Genomic DNA, 26991 nt, shown 5'->3' with positions numbered 1-26991 from the left:
ACAAGGAGTTTGCTGTAGAGCTAGCAACACCACTATGCTCCATAATAAACGCTTCACTCTTCCAACACTCTTGCCCCGCGGACTGGAAGACATCTTACGTCACCCCCATCCCCAAAACTTCCAGTCCACAGTCACTCAATGACCTCAGGCCAGTCTCTATCAACCCCATCCCTAGCCTTATTTGTGAAGATTTTGTGTATGACTGGGCCTACACCAAAATTTGTAATACCATGGATATCACACAATTTGGAAATATTAAAGCCACCTCCACCTCCCGTTACCAGATCAGCTTCCTTTAATTCATCCACAGCCACCTGGACAAGCGAAACACCTCTCTAGCTGTTGCTTTTGTGGACTTCAAAAAAGCCTTTGATCTTGTTGATCACACTTGTCATCAGCAAGGCAGTAAGTCTGGGTCTCCCTCCTAACCTGGTAGCATGGCTAGCCGACTTCCTCACAGGGAGGCATCAGGCCGTTCGCTATCAGGGCTCTGTCTCTAATTTCCAACAGCTGACATGTGGGGTCCCCCAGGGGACCAAGATGGGTCCTCTATGTTTCCTCCTCCTCATTAACGACGCCCTCACTGACACCCCCCATCGCTGGAAGTATGTGGACGACTGCACCATGGGCTTCCCAGTTTCCACCAAGAACCCGGACTACTCGCCACTGCAAGCAATTCTAGAGTGACTGCAGACATGGACGGAGGAGAGCAGGATGACCATCAACCACAGCAAAACTGTGGTGATGCATTTCTGTATCTCCTCTGTACCAGTGCCACCTCCCCAGCTCACAGTGGGCCCTCACCCCCTCCAGGTGGTCCGATGTGCCAAGCTTCTTGGAGTCACGGTGGACGAACAGCTGACCTGGAAGCAGCATGTCGCCAGCACCTTAAGATTAGCTACCTACAGGCTGTACATGCTGCGCAGACTCAGGTCGCTGGGGACGCCCACAGATGAGTTAAGGGGGGTGTACCTCACCTTCATCCTCCCCAAACTCATGTACGCCTCCCCAGCGTGGTCCTCCTCCCTCACACACACTCAACAGCTACAGCTAGAAAGTGTGCAGAAAAGGGTGTGCAGAGTCATCCTTGGCCCTACCTACACCACCTATGAAGAAGCCCTGACCACCCTGAGTCTGTCCAGACTATCCACCAGGTACCGAGAGGCTCTGGAGAAGTTTGGAAGGGGACTACTGCATCATCCACGTCTCAGAAACATGCTGCCACCTGACACGCCTCGCCCGGTCTGTGCCACCAGACACCACAACAAGATAACCCCCCTAAAGGCGCCGCTCACAGACCGGTACAGACTCAGCGCGATTCCCACCATGGTGCGAGCCATCAATCAATAGTTCCTTCTAGATTAGATTTACCTTTAGGAGTAATGTTAAGTATTTCCCCACCCCCTCTGTACATTTTCAGTTTGTTAACTGCCTAAATAATAAACCGTTTATTATTATTATTATTATTATTATTATTATTATTATTATTATTATTATTATTATTATTTTTATTATTATTATTATTATTACACACACACATCTTCTGTACCACTCGGTTTTGTTTATAATAATGATAACGATACTACTACTACTTCTGCTGCTGCTACTACTACTACTACTACTACTACTACTACTACTACTACTACTACTACTACTACTACTACTACTACTACTACTACTAACAATAATACATTATCTATACTACCATTATTCTGTAAGTTAAATAATTTTCAGTATGACATGCCTAAGTTAAATAATTTTCAATATGAATAAATATTTGGCTTCATCTTTAAAGTAATTGTAATTTATTTATAGGCATATAGTAACTGAGCCTGTGCTCAACATTTCAACAAAGACCTTTGAAACCACATATAAAGTAACTCATGTTTATTATAAATCTGTGAGCTTCATCTTAACGCACAACTGATCTCTTCAATACTAAGTAACTGGTAAGGATTTGTCTTGTTTGCTCATCATAGTAAGTATACATTTTATTTTTGAAACCAAGAGTTGGTACTGGCCCTTCCTATCATGGTTGGAGTTCCTGAATTTTTGAGCTAAGAAATTTTATTCCTGTTTATAGGTTAACTCTTAATGTTTTATTTAAATATTTGACCTTCAGAATTCGACCTGTACTTAAGGAAGTATAATACCATATTTTGATGGAGGATAAATTTGATGGAGGATGCAGATGAATTGTACTCATGTGGAACTTAGCTTAACATAGATGAATATGAAGCTACTTCATATTACATTTTGCTTATGAAATTCAAACATTAAAGTCAAAGATTTTATGAGTTGGTTGAAATTTTTTTAAAGGAAATATTTTCTTTTTCTCAGGATCTCATGGAGCTGGTGACCCAAGTGAGACAGAGACGCCCATTATAGCCTGGGGTGCAGGAGTGGCAATGCCCAAGGATCCTTCAGAGTTTAAGGAGAAGATGATGTATGATGCCAGGGTGGAACGTTGGGGTCTAACTCATGTAAGACGCCATGATCTTCATCAGGCAGATGTTGCACCCCTTATGGCTTCTATTCTCGGCATACCTATTCCAGTCAATAATGTGGTGAGTCCCATCTTGCATGTCATGGAACAATGTGCTGGGTTAATGATATCCTTCTTGTAAACAAATTTTACCCATTTTATAAATGTGGAAAGTCAATGCACACACACACACACACACACACACACACACACACACACACACACACACACACACACACACACACACACACACACACACACACACACACACACACACACACACACACACACAGACAGTCATCAAGACTTGATTTAGTGTTTACCAAGGACATGGAAATTATTGAAACTATACACTATGATAGCCCTCTAGATAAAAATGATCATGTGTTGATGGAATTGAAAAATGAAAATATAATCATTGATGAAAATTATAAGGTGAAAAGATTTAAATATAGTAAAGCTGACTTTGAAAAATTAAGAAAATACTTTGTTACCATGGACTGGAAAGACTTTGGAGACAGAAAATGTTTGGGAAAAATGGGATGAATTTATAAGGATATATAATTCTACTGTGGAGAAATTTGTACCTAGAGGAGGAGGACCAAGATGTAGAAAGGATAAAGAATGGTTCAAAACAAAATGCAAAGTGGCTACAAATTGTAAGCTAGATGGAAGAAGAGGAAAACTGAGAGCAGATGGGAGGAATATATTGATGCTAGAAATAAGTACATTGAGATAATAAGAATGGAGGGAAGAAACTATGAAAGAGATATAATAGATAAATGTATAAATGAAACCAAACTATTCTTTAGAATGAGAAAATGAAGAAGAATGAAGGTATATCAAGAATGAAAGTTGAAGGAAAAATCTATGAGGATGCACAGGACATGGTGGAGGTTATGAACAATAGTTTCAGATCTGTATTTACTGTGGAAGGGGAGTTTGATGCTGGAAGGGATAAGTTGGTGAGGAATATACTAAGTACAGTCCCAATCAGTTATGAGAAAATACTTAAGATGATGGAAGAACTTGATGTAAATAAAGCAACTGGTCCAGATAGAGTATCAAACTGGATATTGAAGGAATGTAGAGAACTACTGGCTGATAAAATTCACAATCTCGTGGTGACATCAGTGTCACAGGGAAGAGTACCATAAGACTGGAAGAGAGCATATATTACACCAATATTCAAAGGAGGAAATAAGGAAAACCCATTAAATTATAGAGCAGTGTCCTTGACTAGTGTTGTAGGAAAACTATGCAAAAGAACAATAAAGGAAAGATGGATGGAACACTTGGAAAGAGATAAAATTTTGGTAAACTGTCAATTTGGATTTAGGAGGGGAAGATCATGCTCCTTTATTCAAGGATAGTCAGTACTGTGCAAGAAAGAGACGGATGGGTGGATGGTGTCTACTTAGACTTGAAGAATGCATTTGACAAAGTACCACACTGGAGATTGTTATGAAAGATGAAAAATTATGGAAAAATTGGAGGAAGACTACTGGAGTGGATGGAGGATTATCTGGATGATAGAGAGATGAGAACTGTAATACAAGACCATGCTCCATGAACTTACTGCCCTTTTATTCAAGGATAGTCAGTATTGTGCAGGAAAGAGATGGATGGGTGGATGGTGTCTACTTAGACTTGAAGAAAGCGTTTGACAAAGTACCACACTGAAGATTGTTATGAAAGATAAAGAATTATGGAAAAACTGGAGGAAGACTGCTGGAGTGGATGGAGGATTATCTGGATGATAGAGAGATGAGAACAGTAATACAAGACCAAAATTCATCTTGGCTGAAAGTAACTAGTGGTGTCCCACAGGTGTCAGTGTTGGGACCAATAATGTTTGTAATATATGTGAACAACATAAATGAAGAAATAGATAATTATATGAACTTATTTGCAGATGATGCTAAGCTGATGAGAAGGGTAGAAAATGTAAATGACTGTATGGTACTGCAAGATGATTTAAATAAGATAAATAGATTGAGTAAATCTTGGCAGATGGAATTCAAATAAAGTAAATGTAAAGTAATGGAGTTTGGTAAGAGTAAGAAAAGAATACAATATCATTATGAGATGGATGGTGTGAAGTTAAAGAAGTCAAAAGTGGAAGTGGCTTTGGGAGTAACAGTTACTGAAAATTTGACTCCAGACAGACACATTGATAAAATCATTGGAGAGATGATGAATTTGTTAAAAAGAGTAAGAATGGCATTTTCATATTTAGATGAAGGAATGATAAAAAAGTTGTTGATTTCCATGATAAGACCAAGATTGGAATATGTAACAGTGATGTGGTCTCCTCATATAAAGAGGAATATTATAAAATTAGAAAGAATACAAAGAGCAGTCACCCCAATGCCATCACTACTGCACAATTGCATTTTTCCAGTAGCTTTTCCCATCAGCAGTGTTATGACCACCTTCCTTTTGGCTGTAAATGGATTGCTCCTTTCTGTGTCCTTCTTTAAGGCTTTCCTCACTAGATCGGTGACAAAGAGAACACCTGTGTGGTCTAAACAATATCTTCTGGTGAGTTCTGTGTCAATAAATTCCTTCAGTACATCCTTTCTGGACAAATAATTTGTGAGCTGGAGATGTTGTTAAGCAGCCATCTTGACTGTGGGAGCATCTGTTGTAAGCCACTAAGACAGGGTAGACTAGTGTCTGGGAACTGATTAATCCATTTTACATTGATTCATGTGGGGAAAATAGGTTCAGTTTTTTAATATTTTGGATTTCAAATGGCATTCAGGAGTGAATTAAGTTCCAGAACTTAGGTTCCACTGTATATATAAAATGGTGAGAGATATTGGAACAGCATTCCACCACATGGATAAAGATATGATGAGAAAGATAATTACCACTATGATTAGACCAATGCTGGAATAAGAATTAACATATGAAGACTGGTTAAATGAAATGAACCTGCTAACATTGGAACAAAGAAGAGAAAGGGGAGATGATACTGATTTATAAATTGTGGAATATAATGGAAGAAATTGTTAATGAGAAATTACTGATAAGAGTAGTAGAAAATATCAGATACACACAGGGCCACAGCAAAAAACTAAGAAAAAGAAGATACTTGAATAACTTTTAAAAAAACGTAGTTTCCCACAAAGAAATATAGAAGTTTGGAACAAGCTAAGTGAGGATGTAGTATTGGCAACAAGTGTGCACAACTTTAAGGAAAAACTGGAGGAGTGTAGATATGGAGGCAGGACCACATGAACGTAGCTCAGGCCCTCTAAATTACAACTAGGTAAATACAACTAGGTAAATATACACTCCTTGTAGCGTTGCACACACCACATAATAATGCAGTACACACTACAGTGTAGTGGTTAGCATGCTTGGCTCATAGCTGAGAAGGTCTCACTAAGAGCAGTGAGGCAGATATGTAGCCCCTGTTCTAGCAGCACATAGGTATAGGTTACAGACTGAGTTGTGGCCTTGCTGACCTGGTGTGTGGTGTGTGATTGGTCTCAGTCTTATCCAAAGATTGTTCAGTACAAGCTCTTTCTGTGGGGGGGATATCTGTCCAGTAAAACAGTGTATGTGTGTGTGTATGTGTGTGTATTTACTTAGTTGTATTTACCTAGTTGTGCTTTATGGGAAAAGAGCTATGCTTGTGCTGTCCCATCTCCATATCTTTTAATATCCAACTTAGCCTTGAATCCATGCATTTACTATCTCCTCATCCAGACTGTTCCATACATCAATACTTCTATATGGGAAACTATACTTTTTGACATCTCTTCTACAAGCACTCCTCTTCAGCCTCTTTCCACGTCCTCTAGTGTCCCATGTATCCCAGACCATTAAGTCGCTCCGGTCCACCTCCTTTACTCCCTCATATGCTTTATATATCGCGATCAAGTCTCCCCTTCCTCTCCTCTTTTCCAACGTTGGTAGATGTAGCCTTTCCAGTCTCTCTTCATATGACAAGTCCCTGATACTTGGTACCATCTTCATAGCTGCTCTCTGAACTCTCTCCAACTTCCTTAAATCCTTTTTCTTGTATGGCGACCACACTGTCGCCATACTGTGTGTGTGTGTGTGTGTGTGTGTGTGTGTGTGTGTGTTAGTGTTATTCATCCCCAGTTGTCTGCTGGTCGCACAACACAACCTGCTGTGTCATGCGACCAGCAAACAACTGGGGATGAATAACACACACACATACACACACACACACACACACACACACACACACACACACACACACACTGTTTTACTGGACAGATATGAATAAAGCTCTCCAAACAGGTTGCAGTACCAACACTTCCAGGTCATCATAGAGATACTTAAAATAATATATAGTGGGTTAGCCCCAGTTAAGTGAATTTTGTTACACAGATACAATAATGCAGCAGCAATTATGGCAGTTTTATAGTATTGGTACTCTCTTGTTTAGAAAACTACGTTAATATGTGCTCATTATCTCAGCATATGTGTGTTTGTATTTACCTAGTTTAAGATACAGGATAAGAGCCATACTTAGGCTTGTGCTGTCCGGTCTCTATATTTCTTAGTATCTAACTTTGCCTTAAATTCATGAATTGTTTTTGCACACACAATCTCTTCATCAAGTTTATTCCAATCCACATGTAAAGCTGTATTTCTTGAGGTCTCTTCTGTATGTGCCCTTATTTTTTTCAGTTTCTTACTATGTCCTCTTCTGTCACTTGCATCCTTGACACAAACTCTGCTCATTTGATTTTCTCCTTTCCCTCTTGGATTTTGTATATCACTATTAGGTCTCCTCTCTGCCTTCTTTATTCCAATGTTGTTAGTCATAATTCTTTTTGTCTTTCTTCATATGGGAGATTGCTTAGTCTTGCTAGTATTTTTGTTGCAGCTCTCTGTATTCTTTCAAACTTTCTGATTTCTTTCTTTGGTCTTGGTAACCACACAAATGCTGCATATTTCAATCTTGGCCATATCATCAATGTTATCAATTTCTTGATCATAACTTCATCCAGGTACGTAAAGGCTATCCTTATATTTTTTTTGTAGGTTATACATTTCTCCAGTTGTTTTACTTATGTGCTTCTCTGTCAATAATTTATCTGTCATAATTACTCTCAAATCTTTCTCTTCTGTTGTTTTACTAATTCTTTCATTGGCTAACGAATAATCCCCTTTAATTCTTCTACAGGTCTTTCTGAATTCCATCAAGTTGCATTTCTTAGCATTAAATTCCATTTGCCATTTACAAGCCCATTCTTATTTGCAAGGCACCTCATTCTTCTTGGTTTGTCACTTTCTTCATTATCTTGGTGTCATCTGGAAACATACTTGTATAGCCTGTTACACTTTCTCCCATATCCTTTACATACACTGCGAACATAATCGGTGCCAGTACATATCCTTGAGGGACCCTGCCTATCACCTCCTTATCACCTCACTGTCCTTATTTCTTTATTGAATAAAAAAATTTTCCATCCATTTTAGTACTGATCCTCCAATTCCTGTTTCATGTTTCAATTTCCACATTAGTCTTTTGTGCAGCACCTCATCAAAATGCCTTTTTCAACTTAAGGTATATACAGTCAACCCATCCTTCTCTTTCATCCACTATATCAATTATCCTGGAGTAGAAGCTTACTAGATTTGTTGTAGACAATCAGCCTCCTCTGAATCCAAGTGATCTTTCTGTTAAGATATTGTTAGTCTCCAGGTGTTCTGTCCATTTCTTTATTACTCTACTCTCACATGTCTTTGCTTTTACACTTGCTATCAAAATAGATCTAGTTCAGAGGATATTCTCTATTCTCATTTTTGTATATTGGAACTATGCCTGTTTCCAGTCCTTTGGTTCTTTTCCTTGGTCCAGTGATGTATTAAGTTACCAATCTTCTCAGACATTTGGGGACTGGACTCATGCAGAAGCCAGTTTGATATGCCATCCAGTCCTGTCACTTTCCTCCTATCAAGTACATCCATAATTTTCTTGACTTCTTGTTTTGTTGTCCTTTTCCTTGTTAATTTGTCTTGCCTATCTGTTGTTCTAGCTATTTCACTGAAGACACTTTCTCTAGTGAAAACTTGCAAACTATCATTCATCATCTCTTCTAGTTCATTCATATTTTCTATAATTGTACCACTGTCTATGAGTTTCTTAATTTCATCTCTATATTTTTAAATTTGCCATTGATATATTTGTAGAATAATTTTGATTCATCCTTGCACTTATCAATAATGTTCTTTTCATAATTCTTCTGTTCATTTCTTCTCGTCTTAATATATTGGTTTCTTTTTCTTTTGTAATTAGACCAGTTGTCTTGCCCCATGTTTTTTCTTGACTTCTTCCATATTTTTTTTTTGTTGTCTGGCTTGTATAACATTCCCAACTGAACCATTCTTCCCTTTTTTTGTTGATCAATTCTTTTTCAGTATCCATTTATCCACTCCTTTTTTGTGTGTTTCTAGGAAGATGGCTCATTTCTTGTCATTGTCATTTGTGTTGAAGAATAGGTCCCATTGTGCATCCACAGAATGCTTCCTTTGTTTTTGGAAATTTGCTTTGCTATAGTTATTCCAGCCTTTTCTTGGTCCTTATTTTTTATTTCCATATCCCCTTCATTTAGCTGGAACTATTAGTGCATGTTCATTCTTATCAATTGTTTTCTTATACATCATATTATCTAGTATGACCACTTTCTTTGTAAAAATCAGATCAAGTTTTGCTGGTTTGTCACTCCTACACAATCTCGTGCTTTCCTCAGCCCACTGTCTGAGGTTTTCCATGGCTAATTCCAAAACTTTGTTTCCCTATGACACTTCACCATCTGTTGTTGACCTGTTTTCCCATGACACTGCCTTACAATTAAAGTCTTACATTATGAGTACATCATTATTTTCTGTGAGTAAAGACTCTAAGTGACTCCTTGTGTCATTTACCATATTTCCCACCATATAAGATGCATTGGAGTATAAGATGCAACCATAATTTGGCAGGGGATATTGAGGAAAAATAAAATAAGACCCACTTTTCCCCTGAACTTCATAACCTGCTCCTCAATCAGGCTTTTGTCCAGGTTGCAGCTCAAACCAACACAGAAGAGTAGAAAATATCATACCAGTTTATTAGTGATCATAACTGTCACTGAATAATTATGACCATGATACTACTTTTTGTTGCTTTCTGCCTTTCTCTGTGTTCAAGACGTTCCACTATTGGCTGAAGAGTTACAGTGCTTCTACCCAGCTGTTGACTTGAAATGGTGAACAAAGTGCTCCCTGCCATGTTAAAGTCTCTGACCTTGATCTTGATAATACAGGTTTTTATATTTTAGTATTATTTTGGTTCATAATCATTATCTAGTAATTTTTTGCACTTTCAATTTATAATCATTATCTAATAATATATAAATATACATATTTCATTCTGGAGTCCAACGGTGGTGTTTAGGTGTTATTCTAGTACCGGTAACCATAACCCATTGGTCTACCCATACCTAACCATTGTTGTATAAGACACGGGGTGATTTTTTGGAGCATTTTTGGGAAAAAAAAGTGCTTCTCATATGATGAGAAATATAGTAATTTTTCTTGTCTTGTTCTATTCAAACATTTGTTTTTTTGGTGGAACATAAATTATTATGAAATTCATATAACCATCTGCTCTCCATTTCACTCCCAGTTTCAGTATTTCAGCTTCACCCTCTCCAGTGGTCATTTCTTTCTTTAATAATATCATCACTCTCCCTCCTTGCTTATTTTCAGTTTCTCATCCATATGTTATATTTGCCTTCCCCTATGTTCTATGTTGCTGGATTACTGGCTAATTTAATTTGTGATTTCCATGATATCTGGTTGTTCTCTTAGGTAGTCCTGTATTTCTAGTGCTGATGATTTTAGCCCATGTATGTTTGTATATGCCACTTTTAGTGTGTCATTTATTCTTGGTCTTCTTTTATGTACCACCTCTTCAACTTCATGCCCATTTCCTTCTAATATTTTTTTTTCTTTTCTGTACTCACCTTGATTTTTTTCCTTGGTTTGCTTGCTCAAGTCCTTGATTATATTCCTTTCTTCTAAATCTCTCTTTCCTTACACAAACTTGTTTATGCATCTCCATTTTTGCTAATCTCTGTGCCTTGGCCACAATCTCTTCTGCTCCATTTTGAGATTAAATCTTATCTTCATTATATTTCCCACACCTGAGGACTTCTTCAGTCTCACCCACTAAGTTGTCCTTGTCATCCACCAATACTTTTTCCACCAGCATTTTTTCTTTCTTTTCCCTATTATGCCTTACCAACATAAATTCTTTCTTTAGACCTCAGATCACAATTGCCTTCTTTTTTTTTCACTGTGTCTCTCACTATTCCTTCCTTCTCCTTGATGACCTTGACCACTTTTTCTTTTTCTTTTTTTTTTAATCCTTCATCCTTAAGCCTAACCTGTTTGTCCATTATCTTCCTCAAGTTTATACTCTCTTGTTCTTTTTTTCCAGACTTTTTGCTTTTCATCTATCTCCTTGACTGTTTTCACACTCCCCCTCTATTTTCATTTAGTTCAGGATAATTTTCATAAGAATGTCATCATAAGTTCTTTCCCACATGTCTTTTTCTGCTTCGAAGTCACTGACAATCTTTTCCAAGATTCCCATTGTGCCTTTCATCTCTTTTAGTTCTCTTTCCATGTCAATGATTCTTTTCCAAAGAATATTCTGTCTTTGCCTCTCCTTATCACTGAATCCTGAAAAATCAGGCATTGCTCTGGGCCCAGCCACTCTACCCTCGGATGTAAACAAACCAATGTCCATACCACCACCACCCTTTGCACTTATTCCATCAGTCATTATTACTTTTTGCTCACTTCTGATTATCTGTTTTCTTAGGACAGCACAGCACCACACCATATGGCTCTCACCTTGGTATCACTCAGCTAGGTGTGTGTGTGTGTGTGTGTGTGTGTGGATACATGCAACATGTATCTACTTGCTTGTGTGTGAAATTTTAGTTAGTGTGGATTATACCCATACTTCCACATTGTTGATGATTCAAACCTTAAAAACTCTAGATGATCTGCTTCTTTTGCAGTGGTCTTGGTTTAGTTTTTGGTTGGATGTTCATGGATTCAGTGCATTAATTCACTGTTTAATAAGGTGATTAAGTGTTCACTCATTTATACTCATATTGAGACTTTAAATCTAAGAGAAATTTCTCAGCTGTAAACATATTTTAATGTTGTTCTATATTTTACAGGGCAAGCTGCATGTTGAATATCTAGCCACTTCAGATGAGTATAAATCTGAGGCCCTGTTTGCTAATGCCCGTCAAATGTTGGCACAGTATCAGCAGAAGCGGACACAGAAGGAGGAAGAGACATTGCCCATTTTTTACTGGCCCTTTACCATTCTAACACCTGACAAGGAACTGGAGTTTCTTGCTACTATTCGAAATTATTTACAAACTGCTCAGTTTGATGCTGCTGTAAGTATAATTTAAAAGTAAGGGAATTAGGCAAAAGTGAGATATGAAAGCATATCAAGAGAATTTGGAAGGTACATGAGATGAAGTGAAAAAACATTGTGAAAGAAGAATGGCAGTTGTTTAAGAGTGCTACAGTGGGGATGTACAAAATAGGTTTGAGGCATATTAAGAGTGATTGGTAGAGTGAGAAAAGTAAATGGTAAAAGAAGATGTAAATGCAGTTATAGCTCATGGATAAGGAAATTTAGAGGACCACACCAAAATCTAATTATGTACAATGATATTGTCCATTCAGGATTATGGTTGCAATTTTTTCAACTTTTCTATGAAGTACAGTAAAAGTCCATTAATCCAAATTGCAGGGGAATAAAGGGCATTCAGATTATCAGATTTTTCAGATTATTGGATGGGACCCCAGAAAACACAATATAAATTCATATAATGGGTAAATGGAATATTAAAATTATATAGAGTATTTATTGCACAGAAAAATTTCACATCAGTTGTAGGCCAGTAAATCACAATAAATCCAGATATAAATCCCAGTAATATCCAGGGGTAATGAAGACACCATTTTTTTAAAGATCTTGCCATACAGTAAACCACTTAATTGTTGTAGTTTTGGCTTTTTTCATAATCTTCCTGATGTTTCTTTATTTATTTGTCACAAATTTCTGTGAGCTTGACTTCTCCCTCACAATGTCAATGACTGTAGAGGTGCCAATGTTAAAATCTTCATAGTCTTTGTTTTCATTTTTTCTATTCTCTTTATTACCTTTGTTTATAATAAGTTTACTTATCAAAGCTCCACACTACAGTTACTGAAAAGTCTTGATTTACATGTCAAATAAGGTTTGATTACCGTGTTCCCTCGAGTATGGGTCATTCTCAAGTACAGGTTGATCTCTGATTTCTGCCCAGAAAATTAATAACTTATAGCAGGGTGGTCCAACTACTGGCCCATGGGGCACAAGTGGCCCACCGGTTGATTTTCTGTGGCCTGCGACTGCTTGTATTACAAATTTATTTTGTACATGAAAAAACACAGACAGAGTTCCTGTGTCTGTATATGAAATATAGTTACTATAATAACTAGTACCAGAATGGTGTGCAGGCCCTGCATAGAAACTGTGTGGCACCTTAAGATCACACACTGTTTTTTTATATAGTCATGCAAAGGTCTCGGTTCTTAAAAATAAATTACACACACACACACACACACACACACACACACACACACACACACACACACACACACACACACACACACACACACACACACACACACACACATATTTGGCCCTCCATGTAACCGTTTAGACACGAAGTGGCCCAAGATATTGAAGAAGTTGGACCATCCTGACTTATGGTATACCTTGCTTATAGGTCAACCACCTATATGAAGGACAACAACCTCTAACATCTACCTAACGAAAAAATCTATTAACCTTAGAGTGCTGTGCTGGTAGTTGAATGACAAATTGTAGTATTAAATCATGACATTTTAGAGGAGTATGAATAGAGAGAGAGAGAGAGAGAGAGAGATGAGGGGAGGAATGAGGGTAAAAGACTGATGAGGAGAGAGTTTGAGAGAGAGAGAGAGAGAGAGAGAGAGAGAGAGAGAGAGAGAGAGAGAGAGAGAGAGAGAGAGAGAGAGAGAGATGAGGGGAGGAATGAGGGTAAGAGACTGATGAGGAGAGAGTTTGAGAGAGAGAGAGAGAGAGAGAGAGAGAGAGAGAGAGAGAGAGAGAGAGAGAGAGAGAGATATGAGGGGAGGAATGAGGGTAAGAGACTGATGAGGAGAGAGTTTGAGAGAGAGAGAGAGAGAGAGAGAGAGAGAGAGAGAGAGAGAGAGAGAGAGAGAGAGAGAGAGAGAGAGAGATGACGGTAAGAGAGAGATGAGGAGAGAGTTTGAGAGAGAGAGAGAGAGAGAGAGAGAGAGAGAGAGAGAGAGAGAGAGAGAGAGAGAGAGAGAGAGAGAGAGAGAGAGAGAGATTAGGGGAGGAATGGGGGTAAGAGATTGATGAGGAGAGAGAGAGTTACACAGTTACATAGAAAAACAGGCTACAACAGACCTTGCGGTCCTCACGAGGTTACCTGACCTAAGACTACTAAGGTGATAGTAGAAGAAAAGGACAGAAAAGCAGAAGGCTCTCTCCCCACTCTCCACTCCCTCCAGCATAAGCTGTACAGGAAAAACAGGTCGGGAAGAAATACCTTACGAGGTTAGAGGAAAAAAAAAAAAGAAAGAAATTTTATAGGAAACAAAGAAAATAGATGAAATGAGGTGCCCACATTTCCTGAGGGCAAGGAAGCTAATCACTAGCAAACAAACACTGTTAACCACGGATTGCAGGCAAGACATTTATCAAGACGGCGTTTAAAAGTCTCAACGGTGTTGCAGTCTATTACATCCCAAGGAAGCCCATCTCATAGATTTACAACTCGATGGAAAAAATTATTTTTTCGTTTGTGAAAGCTGAAGGATTTCCCAACAATTTTGCAACTGTTTCCTCGCATGTAACTTGAAGAGTTTGTCGTGAAATATTTACTGCAATCCATGTTATCAATGCCTTTGATGATTTTAAACACTTGTACTAAGTCGCCTCTTAGTCTTCTTTGTGTTAATGGGAAAAGATTTAATTCTTCAAGACACTCTTCATATGATTTGTTTCTTAGGCTTGGTATCATTTTTGTTACTCTACGCTGAACTTTTTCCAATTTATCAATGTCTTTCTAGTAGTAGTTTTGGAATATTGCTTGAACACAATATTCCAATAGGGGATGGAATAAAGAGTTATACTAAGTGAGGATTGTATCCTTAGATTTATATTCAAAAGATCTGCGGACTAAGCCAATAACCTTATTTTCTTTCTTTACAACTTCTGAACATTGCTGGCTAGGTTTTAAGCTACTTGATATTGTCACTCCTAGATCAGTTTCATTGTCAACACCTGTAAGTTGGGTACCATTTAAAAATATACTTTGCTTTCTCATTTCTATACCCTATTTGAAGCACTTTGCACTTATCTGCATTAAAACTCATCAGCCAGGTTTGCCCCCACTCAGTCAGTTTGTCTAGATTTTTCTGCATTTCTGTTACTTGTTCATTAGAGACTACGGAATTTGCAATTTTGGTGTCATCAGTAAACTTCAGTATTATACTGGTAACATCCTCATCTATGTCATTGATATAAACAAGGAAGAAAACAGGTCCTAAGACTGATCCCTGTGGTACCCTGCTTGTTACGGTAGTCCACTTGGATGCTTTTCCATTTATTACTACTCTTTGTTTATAGTTATTTAGGCAGTTTTCAACTCATCGCAACACGTCACCTTGGATACCTTTGTCAAAGGCCAGAGAGAGAGAGAGAGAGAGAGAGAGAGAGAGAGAGAGAGAGAGAGAGAGATGCTCCTCCTTCTTTGTTCAGTCAGATTATTAAAGTGTAAAATCTTTGTCCTCACATACGGCACTACACACACACACACACACACACACACACACACACACACACACACACACACACACACACACACACACACACACACACACACACACACACACACACACACACACACACACACACACTTAAGAAAATACTTTGTTGCCATGGACTGGAAAGACTTTGAAGACAGAATATGTTTGGGAAAAAATGGGATGAATTTAAAAGGATGTATAATTCTGCTGTGGACAACTTTGTACAAGCGAGATGTAGAAAGGGTAAAGAATGGTTCAATACAAAATGCAAAAAGGCTAGATAATTGTAAATCAAATACTTGGAATAGATGGAAGAAGAGGAAAACTGAGAGCAGATGGGAGATATATATTGATGCTAGAAATAAGTACATTGAGTTAATAAAAATAGAGAGAAGAAACTATGAAAGGGATATAATAGATAAGTGTATAAATGAACCCAAACTATTCTTTAGACATAATAATGGGAAGATGAAGAAGAAGGAAGGTGTATCAAGACTGAAAGTTGAAGGAAAAATCTATGAGGATGCACAGGACATGGTGGAGGTTATGAACAATAGTTTCAGATATGTATTTTCTGTGGAAGGGGAGTTTGATGCTGGAAGGAATAAGTTGGTGAGGAATATACTAAGTACAGTCCCAGTCAGTTATGAGGAAATACTCAAAATTATTATTTTTTTTTTTTAAGTAGGAGTTACAATGGCCAAGGGCAACAAAAAAAAAAAAAAAAACCCACTGAGATGCGAGTCCCAGAAAAGGGTACAAAGCGGTAGTCAGAAATTGAATGATAAATGTCTTGAAACCTCCCTCTTGAAGGAATTCAAGTCATAGGAAGGTGCAAATACAGAAGCAGGCAGGGAGTTCCAGAGTTTAACAGAGAAAGGGATGAATGATTGAGAATACTGGTTAACTCTTGCATTAGAGAGTGGACAGAATAGGGGTAAGAGAAAGAAGAAAGTCTTGTGTAGCAAGGCTGTGGAGGAGGGCAGGCATGCAGTTAACAAGATCAGGAGAGCAGTTAGCATTAGAATAGCAGTAGAAGACAGCTAGAGATGCAACATTGCAGCAATGAGGGAAGGGCTGAAGACAGTCAGTTAGAGGAGAGGAGTTAATGAGACAAAAAGCTTTTGATTCCATCCTGTCTAGAAGAGCAATATGAGTGGAACCCCTCCCCAGACATGTGAAGCATACTCCATACATGGACAGATAAGGCCCTTGTACAGAGTTGGCAGCTGGCAGGGGTGAGAAAAACTGGTGGAGATGTCTCAGAATGCCTAACTTCATAGAAACTGTTTTGGCTAGAGATGAGGTGAAGTTTCCAGTTGAGATTATAAGTAAAGGACAGACAGAGGATGTTCAGTGTAGAAGAGGGGGACAGTTGAGTGTCATTGAAGAAGAGGGGATAGTTGTCTGGAAAGTTGTGTCATGTTGATAGATGGAGGAATTGAGTTTTTGAGGCATTGAACAATACCAAGTTTGCTCTGCCCTCAATCAGAAATTTTAGAAAGATCAGAAGTCAGGCATTCTGTGGCTTCCCTGCATGAAATGTTTACTTCCTGAAGTGTTGGATGTCTATGAAAAGATGTGGAAAAGTGCAGGGTGGTATCATCAGCATAGGAGTGGATAGGACAAGAAGTTTGGTTTAGAAGGTCAATAATGAATAATAAGAGAGTGGGTGACAGGACAGAGCCCTGAGGAACACCACTGTTAATAGATTTAGGAGAAAAGTGACTGTCTACCACAGCAACAATAGAATGGTCAGAAAGGAAATTTGAGATGAAGTTACAGAGAAAAGGATAGAAGCCGTAGGAGGGTAGTTTGGAAATCAAAGCTTTGTGCCAGACTCTATCAAAAGCTTTTGATATATCCAAGGCAACAGCAAAAGTCTCACCAAAATTTCTAAAAGAGAATGACCAAGACTCAGGAAAGCCAGAAGATCACCAGTAGAGTGGCCTTGACAGAACCCATATTGCCGATCAGATAGAAGGTTGTGAAGTGATAGATGTTTAAGAATCTTCCTGTTGAGGATAGATCCAAAAACTTTAGATAGGCAGGAAATTAAAGCAATAGGACGGTAGTTTGAGAAATTAGAACAGTCACCCTTTTTAGGAACAGGCTGAATGTAGGTAAACTTCCAGCAAGAAGGAAAGGTAGATGTTGACAGACAGAGCTGAAAGAGTTTGACTAAGCAAGATGCAAGCATGGAGGCACAGTTTCAGAGAACAAAAGGAGGAACCCCCATTAACCCTTTCCTTCCAGCGCTTAAATTATTTTCCCGTTTTGTATGACGGCTAAAAATGGTAAACCTAGAAATTGTCAGAAAATTGTTTGAATACTAATAATTATTTTCTCTTTGTTATTCTGAATACAGTGATATACTTTGTAGCTCGATGTGACCTCTCAAAGTTGAGTTAATGCCTTATAAAGGATTCCTCCTCCTCCCGCTGTGTGATCCGTCATCCAGAAACAGCCCGGAGAGCGATGACACCGCGCGCACACACACACTCTCTCTCTCTCTCTCTCTCTCTCTCTCTCTCTCTCTCTCTCTCTCTCTCTCTCTCTCTCTCTCTCTCTCTCTCCTCTCTCTCTCTCTCTCTCTCTCTCTCTCTCTCTCTCTCTCTCTCTCTCTCTCTCTCTCATCTTGGAGGGGAAATTGTACACTTCCAATGAGAGAGAGAGAGAGAGAGAGAGAGAGAGAGAGAGAGAGAGAGAGAGAGAGATTTCATCCCTTTTCATATCAAGTTTCAGGCAAATAACATTATCTCTCTCTCTCTCTCTCTCTCTCTCTCTCTCTCTCTCTCTCTCTCTCTCTCTCTCTCTCTCTCTCTCTCTCTCTCTCTCTCTCTCTCTCTCTGACAAGTTACCTTCTACCATTTTATTATAAAATCGAAGATAATGAAAAAATTACCATGAAAGAATGATAGGTATCATCTCTTTGTTCTGATAAAACAGGTGGATCCTGTAAATCATTTTCCGAGTCCTCACTAATGTCTTTGCTTTCTTCATCTTCTTCTAAATATTCACTGTCACTGTCTTCAAACTCAGAAGCACTGCTAAATACATATGTTGTGTCCTGCTCCATGGTGAGTTATGATCTGAGATCCTTGGCTCTTATCAGGATGTCTCTTCACACTTATCATGGTGCTTTCCACCCGGCGGGTCGCTGGGGTTGCCAAGTGTCGCCCGGAGAAAAGGAAAATAGCTTAGTTACTGCTAAATTTCCAGAGCTAGTGACAACACTACATGTGGAAACATGCCAGACACTTCCACTCACACCATCTGACTCGAGAAACCGCGCTTGGACCTCAAAATTGAGGTGCAAAAATTCTTGATTACTGGTATGATCGCCATCGCTACGGACGCATTTTTGCAATCATATATATACGATTGCCGGAAGGAAAGGGTTAAGTCCATAAGCCTTCTGAGGATTTAGGCCAGCGAGGGCATGGAAAACATCATTCCAAAGAATTTCAGAAGGTAGCATGAAGTAGTCAGAGGATGGAGGAGATGGAGGAACAAGCCCTGAATCGTCCAAGGTAGAGTTTTTAGCAAAGGTTTGAGCGAAGAGATATGAGATTGTGATCGGAGGAGTCCAACGGAGAAGAAAGGGTGACAGCATAAGCAGAAGGATTAGAGGTCAGGAAAAGGTCAAGAAAGTTGGGCATATCTACAAGATGGTCAGGAATACGAGTAGGGTGTTGCACCAATTGCTCTAGGTCATGGAGGATAGCAAAGTTGTAGGCTAGTTCACCAGGATGGTCAGTGAAGGGAGAGGAAAGCCAAAGCTGGTGGTGGCATAAACATTGTTTGTGAGGGTGCTATGTTAAAAAACATTACATTTTTTCCCTTTTTGTGTTATTTTAGCCTCTATCACGCCACCTAAGAAGAAAAGTGTTAGTGATAATAGTAGTAAGAAGCCTAGGCATGTTAATAATGAAGTAAAGAAGGAAATTATTGCCAAACACGAGAGTGGCATTTGTGTTTCCGACATCACCTAACCTAATCAAACTAGTGGGGAGTTTCTTAGAGTTGCCAGATATCACCACTGGCTTTTTCACCACTTAGTTTCAACCTAAAGAGGTTGGATTATTCTTTTATTCATCTTAGATTACAGTAATGAACACATGTAGGGGAGGGTGGGTTGCTAAAGATGAAAATTTGCTATATCCAGAGAGAGAGAGAGAGAGAAAGAGAGACAGAGAGAGAGAGAGAGAGAGAGAGAGAGAGAGAGAGAGAGAGAGAGAGAGAGAGAGAGAGAGAGAGAGTTTTAGGTGCGTGTCAGCCTTGACAACTGCCAGTGTACATTCTCTCTCTCTCTCTCTCTCTCTCTCTCTCTCTCTCTCTCTCTCTCTCTCTCTCTCTCTCTCTCTCTCTCTCTCTCTCTCTCTCTCTCTCCCTCTCAGATAAGTTAACAGAGAGAGAGAGAGGGGGCAGGGAGTATGGAGCAGAGAGGGGAGGAGGCAGGCAGCAGCCTTTTACCTGAAATTTGGTAGCTTCCTGCTTTTCCTCTCTTCCCTCACCATCCATCTGTGCCAGCAACTATAAACAGCAAATGTAATTTGCAGTACTGTTTTATTTCATTGTGTTATTTGTCTCTATTTTAGGATATGTATTTAAATTTTATTTTATATTCTTCACAAAAAACACTTAAATATGTAAAAATACCATAATTCTGGGGTTGAAATGGATTAATAGTGTTTACATTGATTTCAATGGAAAATGTTTTGGTTCACAAACAATTTAGTTTGCAAACCAAGTTCCAGAACGGATAAAATTTGTGAATTGAGGTTCTACTGTATGTAATGTTAAGGAGAGAGGAAGAATGAAATTATGAAAGAGACATAGGTGAGAAAAGTAAAGAGGATGTGTTAATGGATGAATTAAGCATAATGTATGAGTGGAAAGGTTAAAGATTGGCAAAAAAAAACATATGAAGAGCCCAAAGACTTAAGTGAAATACTAGACAAGCTTCCAAGAGGTACTCATATTTAATGAAGGATAAAAATTCATAGAACTATAAAGCTACAACAAAACCGAAATGAGAGACAAAGGTCAAAATAGAAAATATTTACAAATTATTAAAAGTGGAATCAAGAAAAACAGTAGGCCCAGATGGAGTACGGGGATACATCTTGAAGGAATGCCGAGAATAATTACTAAAACCACTCTGTGATATAAGTAAATGCTCAGTAAATATTGGTAAGGTACCAATGAAACAGAAAAGAGCTGACTTAGTGCCAATTTACAAGAACAAGGACAGAGTAATCATAAAATTATAGACCTGTTTCATTAACTACTGTGAAAAAGATAAAGGAAAACGATGAAATTTTTAGAAAAATAAGGAATAACAACAGACAAACAATATGGCTTCAGAAAAGATCTATTAATCTTATATTCAAGAGCAATAGATAGTAAGCAAGAAAGAGAATTTGTGGATTGTATATATCTGGATCTGAAAAGGCTTTTGATAAGGTTCCATGAAAGACTCATTTGGAAACTTGATAATATTGGAGAGCTAAACGGGACAAGCTTAAGATGAACGGAAAATTACTTAAAAGGGCGAGATATGAGAACTGGATAAAGGTAAAAAGTCTGCCTGGAAAACAGTAAAAAGTGGTATGCCACAAGGGTCAGTACTAGCACCAATGTTCATTGTTTATATAGATGATATGTTAAAAGGAACTGGTAGCAATAATAATCATAATAGTATTCTCATATTCCTGCCATGAACTTCACGAATGTAGGGAGTTGCTTTGTAGATTTAGTTAGACTGATCCCAAACTTTAGAGTGAGCTTGGTTCACCTTTCAAACAATGTTTTAGTGTTAAGTGTCAACAGGGCTGTTGTCTAATTATTGCATTGCTGACTCAGCTACATCAGCCTATTCGCAGATGATGCTAAATTACAGAAAAGTGGCAAAGACTGAATATTTACAAAATGACTGATAAAATTTACAAATGGAGCAAAAAAAAATGGGAAATGAAATTGAATGTAAACCTATGTCATATGATGGAGATAGGCAGAAGTAAAAGAAGTCCACAATTGACATACAGGATAGGAAACGAATACAGCAGAACCTCGATTACCAAACGCCTCCCTCTTTGAGCAAATCAATTTTCAAACAAAATTTTTAACTCATAGCTGCTTCAGTTGCTGTACCATAATTTGGTTCTCGAACAAAGTTACTTAATTTCAAATGCTAAAAGACAAGCAAAAGCTGCAGTTTATTACTAATTTAATTTATAGTTTCTATAAATATTTCCTCAATTTTTATATATTTGGATGAGAGCCACAGTAGGTAAGACTAATTCAATCTTTGAAATAACTTAAATATGATCCTGTTGAAGTGCCTCAATGTAAACAAACAGTTTTTGGCACCCATGAATAATTCCAAGCCACCTGATGACCTACAACACCATCATTACTACATAACTGCATTTTCCCTGTAGCTTTTCTAAGCAGCAAGATTTCTAAGTGTTATGATTACCTTCAATTTGGCAGTAGGTGGTTACTCTTTCCTGTGACACTCTGTAAGGCTTCCCTCACTAGATTGGTGACAAAGAGAATACCTGCATTGTCTAAACAATATCTTTTGATAAGTTCTGTGTCACTAAGTTCATTCAATACATCCTTTCTGGATGAATACTTTCTGAGTTGGAGATGTTGTGGAGCAGCCATCTTGGTTGTGGGAGCATCTGCCACAAGGTGCTAAGACAGGTGACAGGTGTCCAGGAACAGATTAATCCATTTTACATTTACTCCAATGAGGAAAATAGTTTCAGTTTCCAAACATTTCAGATTTTGAATGGTATTCAGGAACAAATTAAGTTCAAGAACTGAGGTTCCACTGTATATTAAAAGGATCCAGGAAGAAAAGGATCTACTGTAGGAGTAATAATGCAAGATAAGTTACAACCAGAGAAGCATATAACTATAATATTTGAGAACACTAATAGGTTGGTAAGAAATAAAAGAACAGCTTTTCACCACATGGACAAAAATATGATGAGAAAAATAATCACTACAATAATCAGACCTAGAATGGGATATGCGGCAATTGTGTGGTCTCCATATAAGAAGAATCATGTGAATTAGCTAGAAAAAATACAAAAACAGCAATGAAAATGGTGCCAGAACTTGAGGGATTAAGTTACAAAGAAAGACTAGAAAAAAATAGAAAAAAGAGACTTGTTAACTATCTATAAATTGGTAAATAAAATGGAAGTAGATGGTGATAAACTGTTACTAAAAGAGACAAGCAATCATGAAAGTAGAAGGGGACACCCACACAAGTTGAGGAAAGGAAAATGTTTAAACAACCCAAAGAAGAATAGTTTTCAACAAAGTAGCTTTGAAGTTTGGAATGGACTAAAACAAGATATAAGTTTGGTAAAGTGTCTTCTTCTTCTTCTTCTTCTTCTGCACCTGCTCCCATGTTCATATGGGGTCACTGTTCCTCACTAGTCTTCTCCACAAGGCTCTGTCCCCAACCTCCTCTCCACTCAATCCTCTCTCCCTCAGGTCCTCTCCAATATTTTTTTTTTTTTTTATGTAGGAAGGAAACTGGCCAAGGGCAACAAAAATCCAATAAAAAAATATGCCCACTGAAATGCCAGTCCCATAAAAGGGTCAAAGCAGTGGTCAAAAATTGATGAATAAGTGTCTTGAAACCTCCCTCTTGAAGGAATTCAAGTCATAGGAAGGTGGAAATACAGAAGCAGGCAGGGAGTTCTAGAGTTTACCAGAGAAAGGGATGAATGATTGAGAATACTGGTTAACTCTTGTGTTAGAGAGGTGGACAGAATAGGGGTGAAAGAAAGAAGAAAGTCTTGTGCAGCGAGGCTGCGGAAGGAGGGGAGGCATGCAGTTAGCAAGATCAGAAGAGCAGTTAGCATGAAAATAGCGGTAGAAGACAGCTAGATGGGCAACATTGCAGCAGTGAGAGAGAGGCTGAAGACAGTCAGTTAGAGGAGAGGAGTTGATGAGACGAAAAGCTTTTGATTCCACTCTGTCTGGAAGAGCAGTATGAGTGGAACCCCCCAGACATGTGAAGCATACTCCATACATGGATGGATAAGGCCCTTGTACAGAGTTAGCAGCTGGGGGGGTGAGAAAAACTGGCAGAGACGTCTCAGAACGCCTAACTTCATAGAAGCTGTTTTAGCTAGAGATGAGATGTGAAGTTTCCAGTTCAGATTATAAGTAAAGGACAGACCAAGGATGTTCAGTGTAGAAGAGGGGGACAGTTGAGTGTCATTGAAGAAGAGGGGATAGTTGTCTGGAAGGTTGTGTCGAGTTGATAGATGGAGGAATTGAGTTTTTGAGGCATTGAACAATACCAAGTTTGCTCTGCCCCAATCAGAAATTTTAGAAAGATCAGAAGTCAAGCGTTCTGTGGGTTCCCTGCGTGATATGTTTAACTCCTGAAGGGTTGGATGTCTATGAAAAGACGTGGAAAAGTGCAGGGTGGTATCATCAGCGTAGGAGTGGATAGGACTAGAAGTTTGGTTTAGAAGATCATTAATGAATAATAAGAAGAGAGTGGGTGACAGGACAGAACCCTGAGGAACACCACTGTTAATAGATATAGGAGAAGAACAGTGACCATCTACCACAGCAGCAATAGAACAGTCAGAAAGGAAACTTGAGATGAAGTTACAGAGAGAAGGATAGAAACCGTAGGAGGGTAGTTTGGAAATCAAAGCTTTGTGCCAGACTCTATCAAAAGCTTTTGATATGTCCAAGGCAACAGCAAAAGTTTCACCAAAATCTTCCACCTTTTCTTTGGTCTGCCACAATTGACATACAGGATAGGAAACGAATACAACAGAACCTCCATCCGTTTCCATATCCAATATCCTTCTTCCGACATACCCTTCTTCTCGCCTTTTGATATGACCAAACCATCGCATTCTCCTTTCTTGTACTTTCTTTGTCACCTGTGTTACTTTGGTTGTTCCTCTTATAAAATTGTTTCTCACTTTATCCCTCCTTGTCACCTCAAGCATCCACCTTAACATTCTCATCTCAGCAACTTCCAACTTATTCTCCTGTGCTTTCTTTATTGGCCACATCTCTGCACCATATAACAATGTGGGTCTAACCACCGATTTGAACACTTTCCCCTCTACTCTGGCACTAGTTTTTCGATCACAGAGCACTCAAGTTGTTATTTTCCAATTCTTCCAACCTGATTGGATATGGTGAATGATCTCTCCATCCAGGCTGCCATCCGCTGATATATGAGAGCCCAAGAGCTCCTTGACATCCTTTAACTTCATATCTTGCATCCATACTTCACTCTCCTGTTGACCATTAAAATTCAGATACTCTGTCTTCTCCCTGCTAATTCTCAAACCTCTCCCTTCCAATGCTCCTTGCCATCTCTCCAATTTTCTCTCTACCCCATCTCTAATTTCATCCACCAAGATGATGTCATCCGCAAACAACATGGTTCACAGTGTCTCCTCCTATATATTTTGAACACTATCATCCATGAGTAGGTTGAACAGATATGGGCTCAGATAAGATCCCTGGTACATACCCACTCTCACACAGAACTCCTCTGTTGTTCCCACACTGCTCCTTACCCTCATCCCTGAGCCTTCATACATGTCCTGGATCACTCTCACATACTTCTCTGATGCTCCTTTCCTTCCTAGCCCAAACTTCCTGGCATGATACTCTATCATAAGCTTTTTCCAAATCAATAAAAATAAGGTGTAACTCTCTTTGCTTCTCCCCATGCCTCTCCAGTAGTTGTCTTAGCGCAAAGATTGCATCGGTAGTACTTCTCCCCGGCATAAATCCAAATTGTTCGTCTCCCACCTGTGTTTCTCCCCTTACTCTTCTCTCAGTTATTCTTTCGTACAGTTTCATTGTATGTGACATTAATTTAATTCCTCTGTAATTTTTACAGTCCTGTATGTCTCCTTTCTCCTTATATATTGGGACAAAATCACTGCATCTCCATGCATTTGGGATTTTCTCCTTCTCATAGATCTTATTTACCAGCCAACATAGCCACTCAAGTCCTTCCTCTTCTAAACTCTTCCACACCTCTACAGGTATGTTATCCGGCCCTGTTTCCTTCCCATCGTTCATCCTCCTCAATGCTTGTTTGACTTCCTCCCTTGAAATTGCTGTTGTTCTCCTGTCATTTGGTTCCCCATCCTCCAACACTCCTCTTGGATTTTCCTCATTCAAAAGTGTCTTGAAATATTCTTTCCATCGCTCTCTTATTTCATTGTCATCAATTAGAACTCTTCCTTCCTTTATAAGTTTGGTAAAGTGTGCATAATTTAAAAGAAAAATTAGACTTGTACAGATATGGAGATAGGACCACATGAGTGTAGCTCAAGCCCTGTAATTACAACTAGGCAGATATAACTAGGTAAATATGCACACCCTTAATATCATTACATTTACAAATTACCAAGTGTAACTTGTCATAAACAGCACTCTAAGGATCAGGTCTATTGTTCTTTGTTATTTTTATTTATTTATTTATTTGTTTATTTATTTATTTATGTGTATTTACCTAGTTGTGACATATGGGAGAGGAGCTAAGCTTGTACTGTCCCGTCTCCATAACTGTTTTTAACTAACTTTTCCTTAAATTCATGAATGTTTGTAGCACACACCACTTCCCCTTCAAGTCCATTCCATGCCTCTATGCTTCTATGAGGGAAGCTAAACTTCTTTATGTCCCTTCTGCAGGTGGTTACTTTTAGTTTTCTTCCATGTCCTCCTGTTTCTCTTTCGTTCATTATAAAAGAGATGTTCCCTATCTTGTTTTTCCATCCCATTCAGCAATCTATACAATGCAATCAAGTCACCTCTCTCTCTCATCTCTTTTCCAAAGTTGGGAGTTGCATTCTAGCTAGTCACTCCTCATATGACAATTCTTTTGTCATCTTTGTAGCTGCTCTTTGTATTCCTTCCAACTTTCTTATGTCCTTTTTTTCATGTGGTGACCAAATTACTGCTGTGTATTCTAATCTTGGATGTATCATTGTGGTGATTATTTTCCTCATCATTTCTATATCCAGATAAGCAAAGGCAACTCTTATGTTTCTCAGTAGGCTGAGAGTTTCACCTGTTATCTTGTTAATATGTTTTTCTGGTGATAAATTCTCTGAGAAAATCACTCCCAGATCTTTTTCTCTTGTTGTCTTATTTATTGTTTCATTTCCCATCTTATAGTTATAGCTACACCTTCTGTTACTTTTTGTAAATTCCATCTTTTTACACTTAACAGTGTTAAATTCCATTTGCAATCTGTTGCTCCAATCCCACACCTTGTCTATATCTCTTTGTAATTCTTCACAATCTTCTGTGTGTGTGCATGTGTGTATTTAGAGGAGGAGGTAGTAGGCACCTGCCTAAGTGATAATTACTCCCAATGAGGTATAAAGCACAGGATCAAGGGGTGCTGTGAACCTATCATTAAACCCAGTGTGGCCTCACTGAAATTTCCCTTTGTGTCTCACAACACAAGGGGGCAGTCACAGCCTGCCCTCTAAAGACAACTCTCTTCCTTCACACAAAACTACAAGCTCCTAACTACACAC

At 38.6% G+C, this 26991-nt stretch overlaps 1 protein-coding gene across 5 annotated transcripts in view; it reads left to right on the top strand.

The window, feature by feature from the left end:
• Positions 1 to 26991, top strand: part of LOC135093267 (GPI ethanolamine phosphate transferase 1-like) — a 293072-nt gene that overhangs the window by 77065 nt on the left and 189016 nt on the right. For all 5 annotated transcript variants that reach the window (XM_063992366.1, XM_063992367.1, XM_063992369.1 and 2 more), the window contains exons 5-6: positions 2341 to 2567; positions 11716 to 11943. In XM_063992366.1, the coding sequence (XP_063848436.1) occupies positions 2341 to 2567; positions 11716 to 11943 (455 nt within the window). The remainder of the gene's footprint in view (positions 1 to 2340; positions 2568 to 11715; positions 11944 to 26991) is intronic.

Source organism: Scylla paramamosain, chromosome 42 (genome assembly GCF_035594125.1).
Source record: "Scylla paramamosain isolate STU-SP2022 chromosome 42, ASM3559412v1, whole genome shotgun sequence".
In the NCBI taxonomy this organism is placed as follows: Eukaryota; Metazoa; Arthropoda; class Malacostraca; order Decapoda; family Portunidae; genus Scylla; species Scylla paramamosain.
The sequence above is the reverse complement of the archived record's forward strand: the minus strand, read 5'-3'. Positions and strand labels throughout refer to the sequence as shown.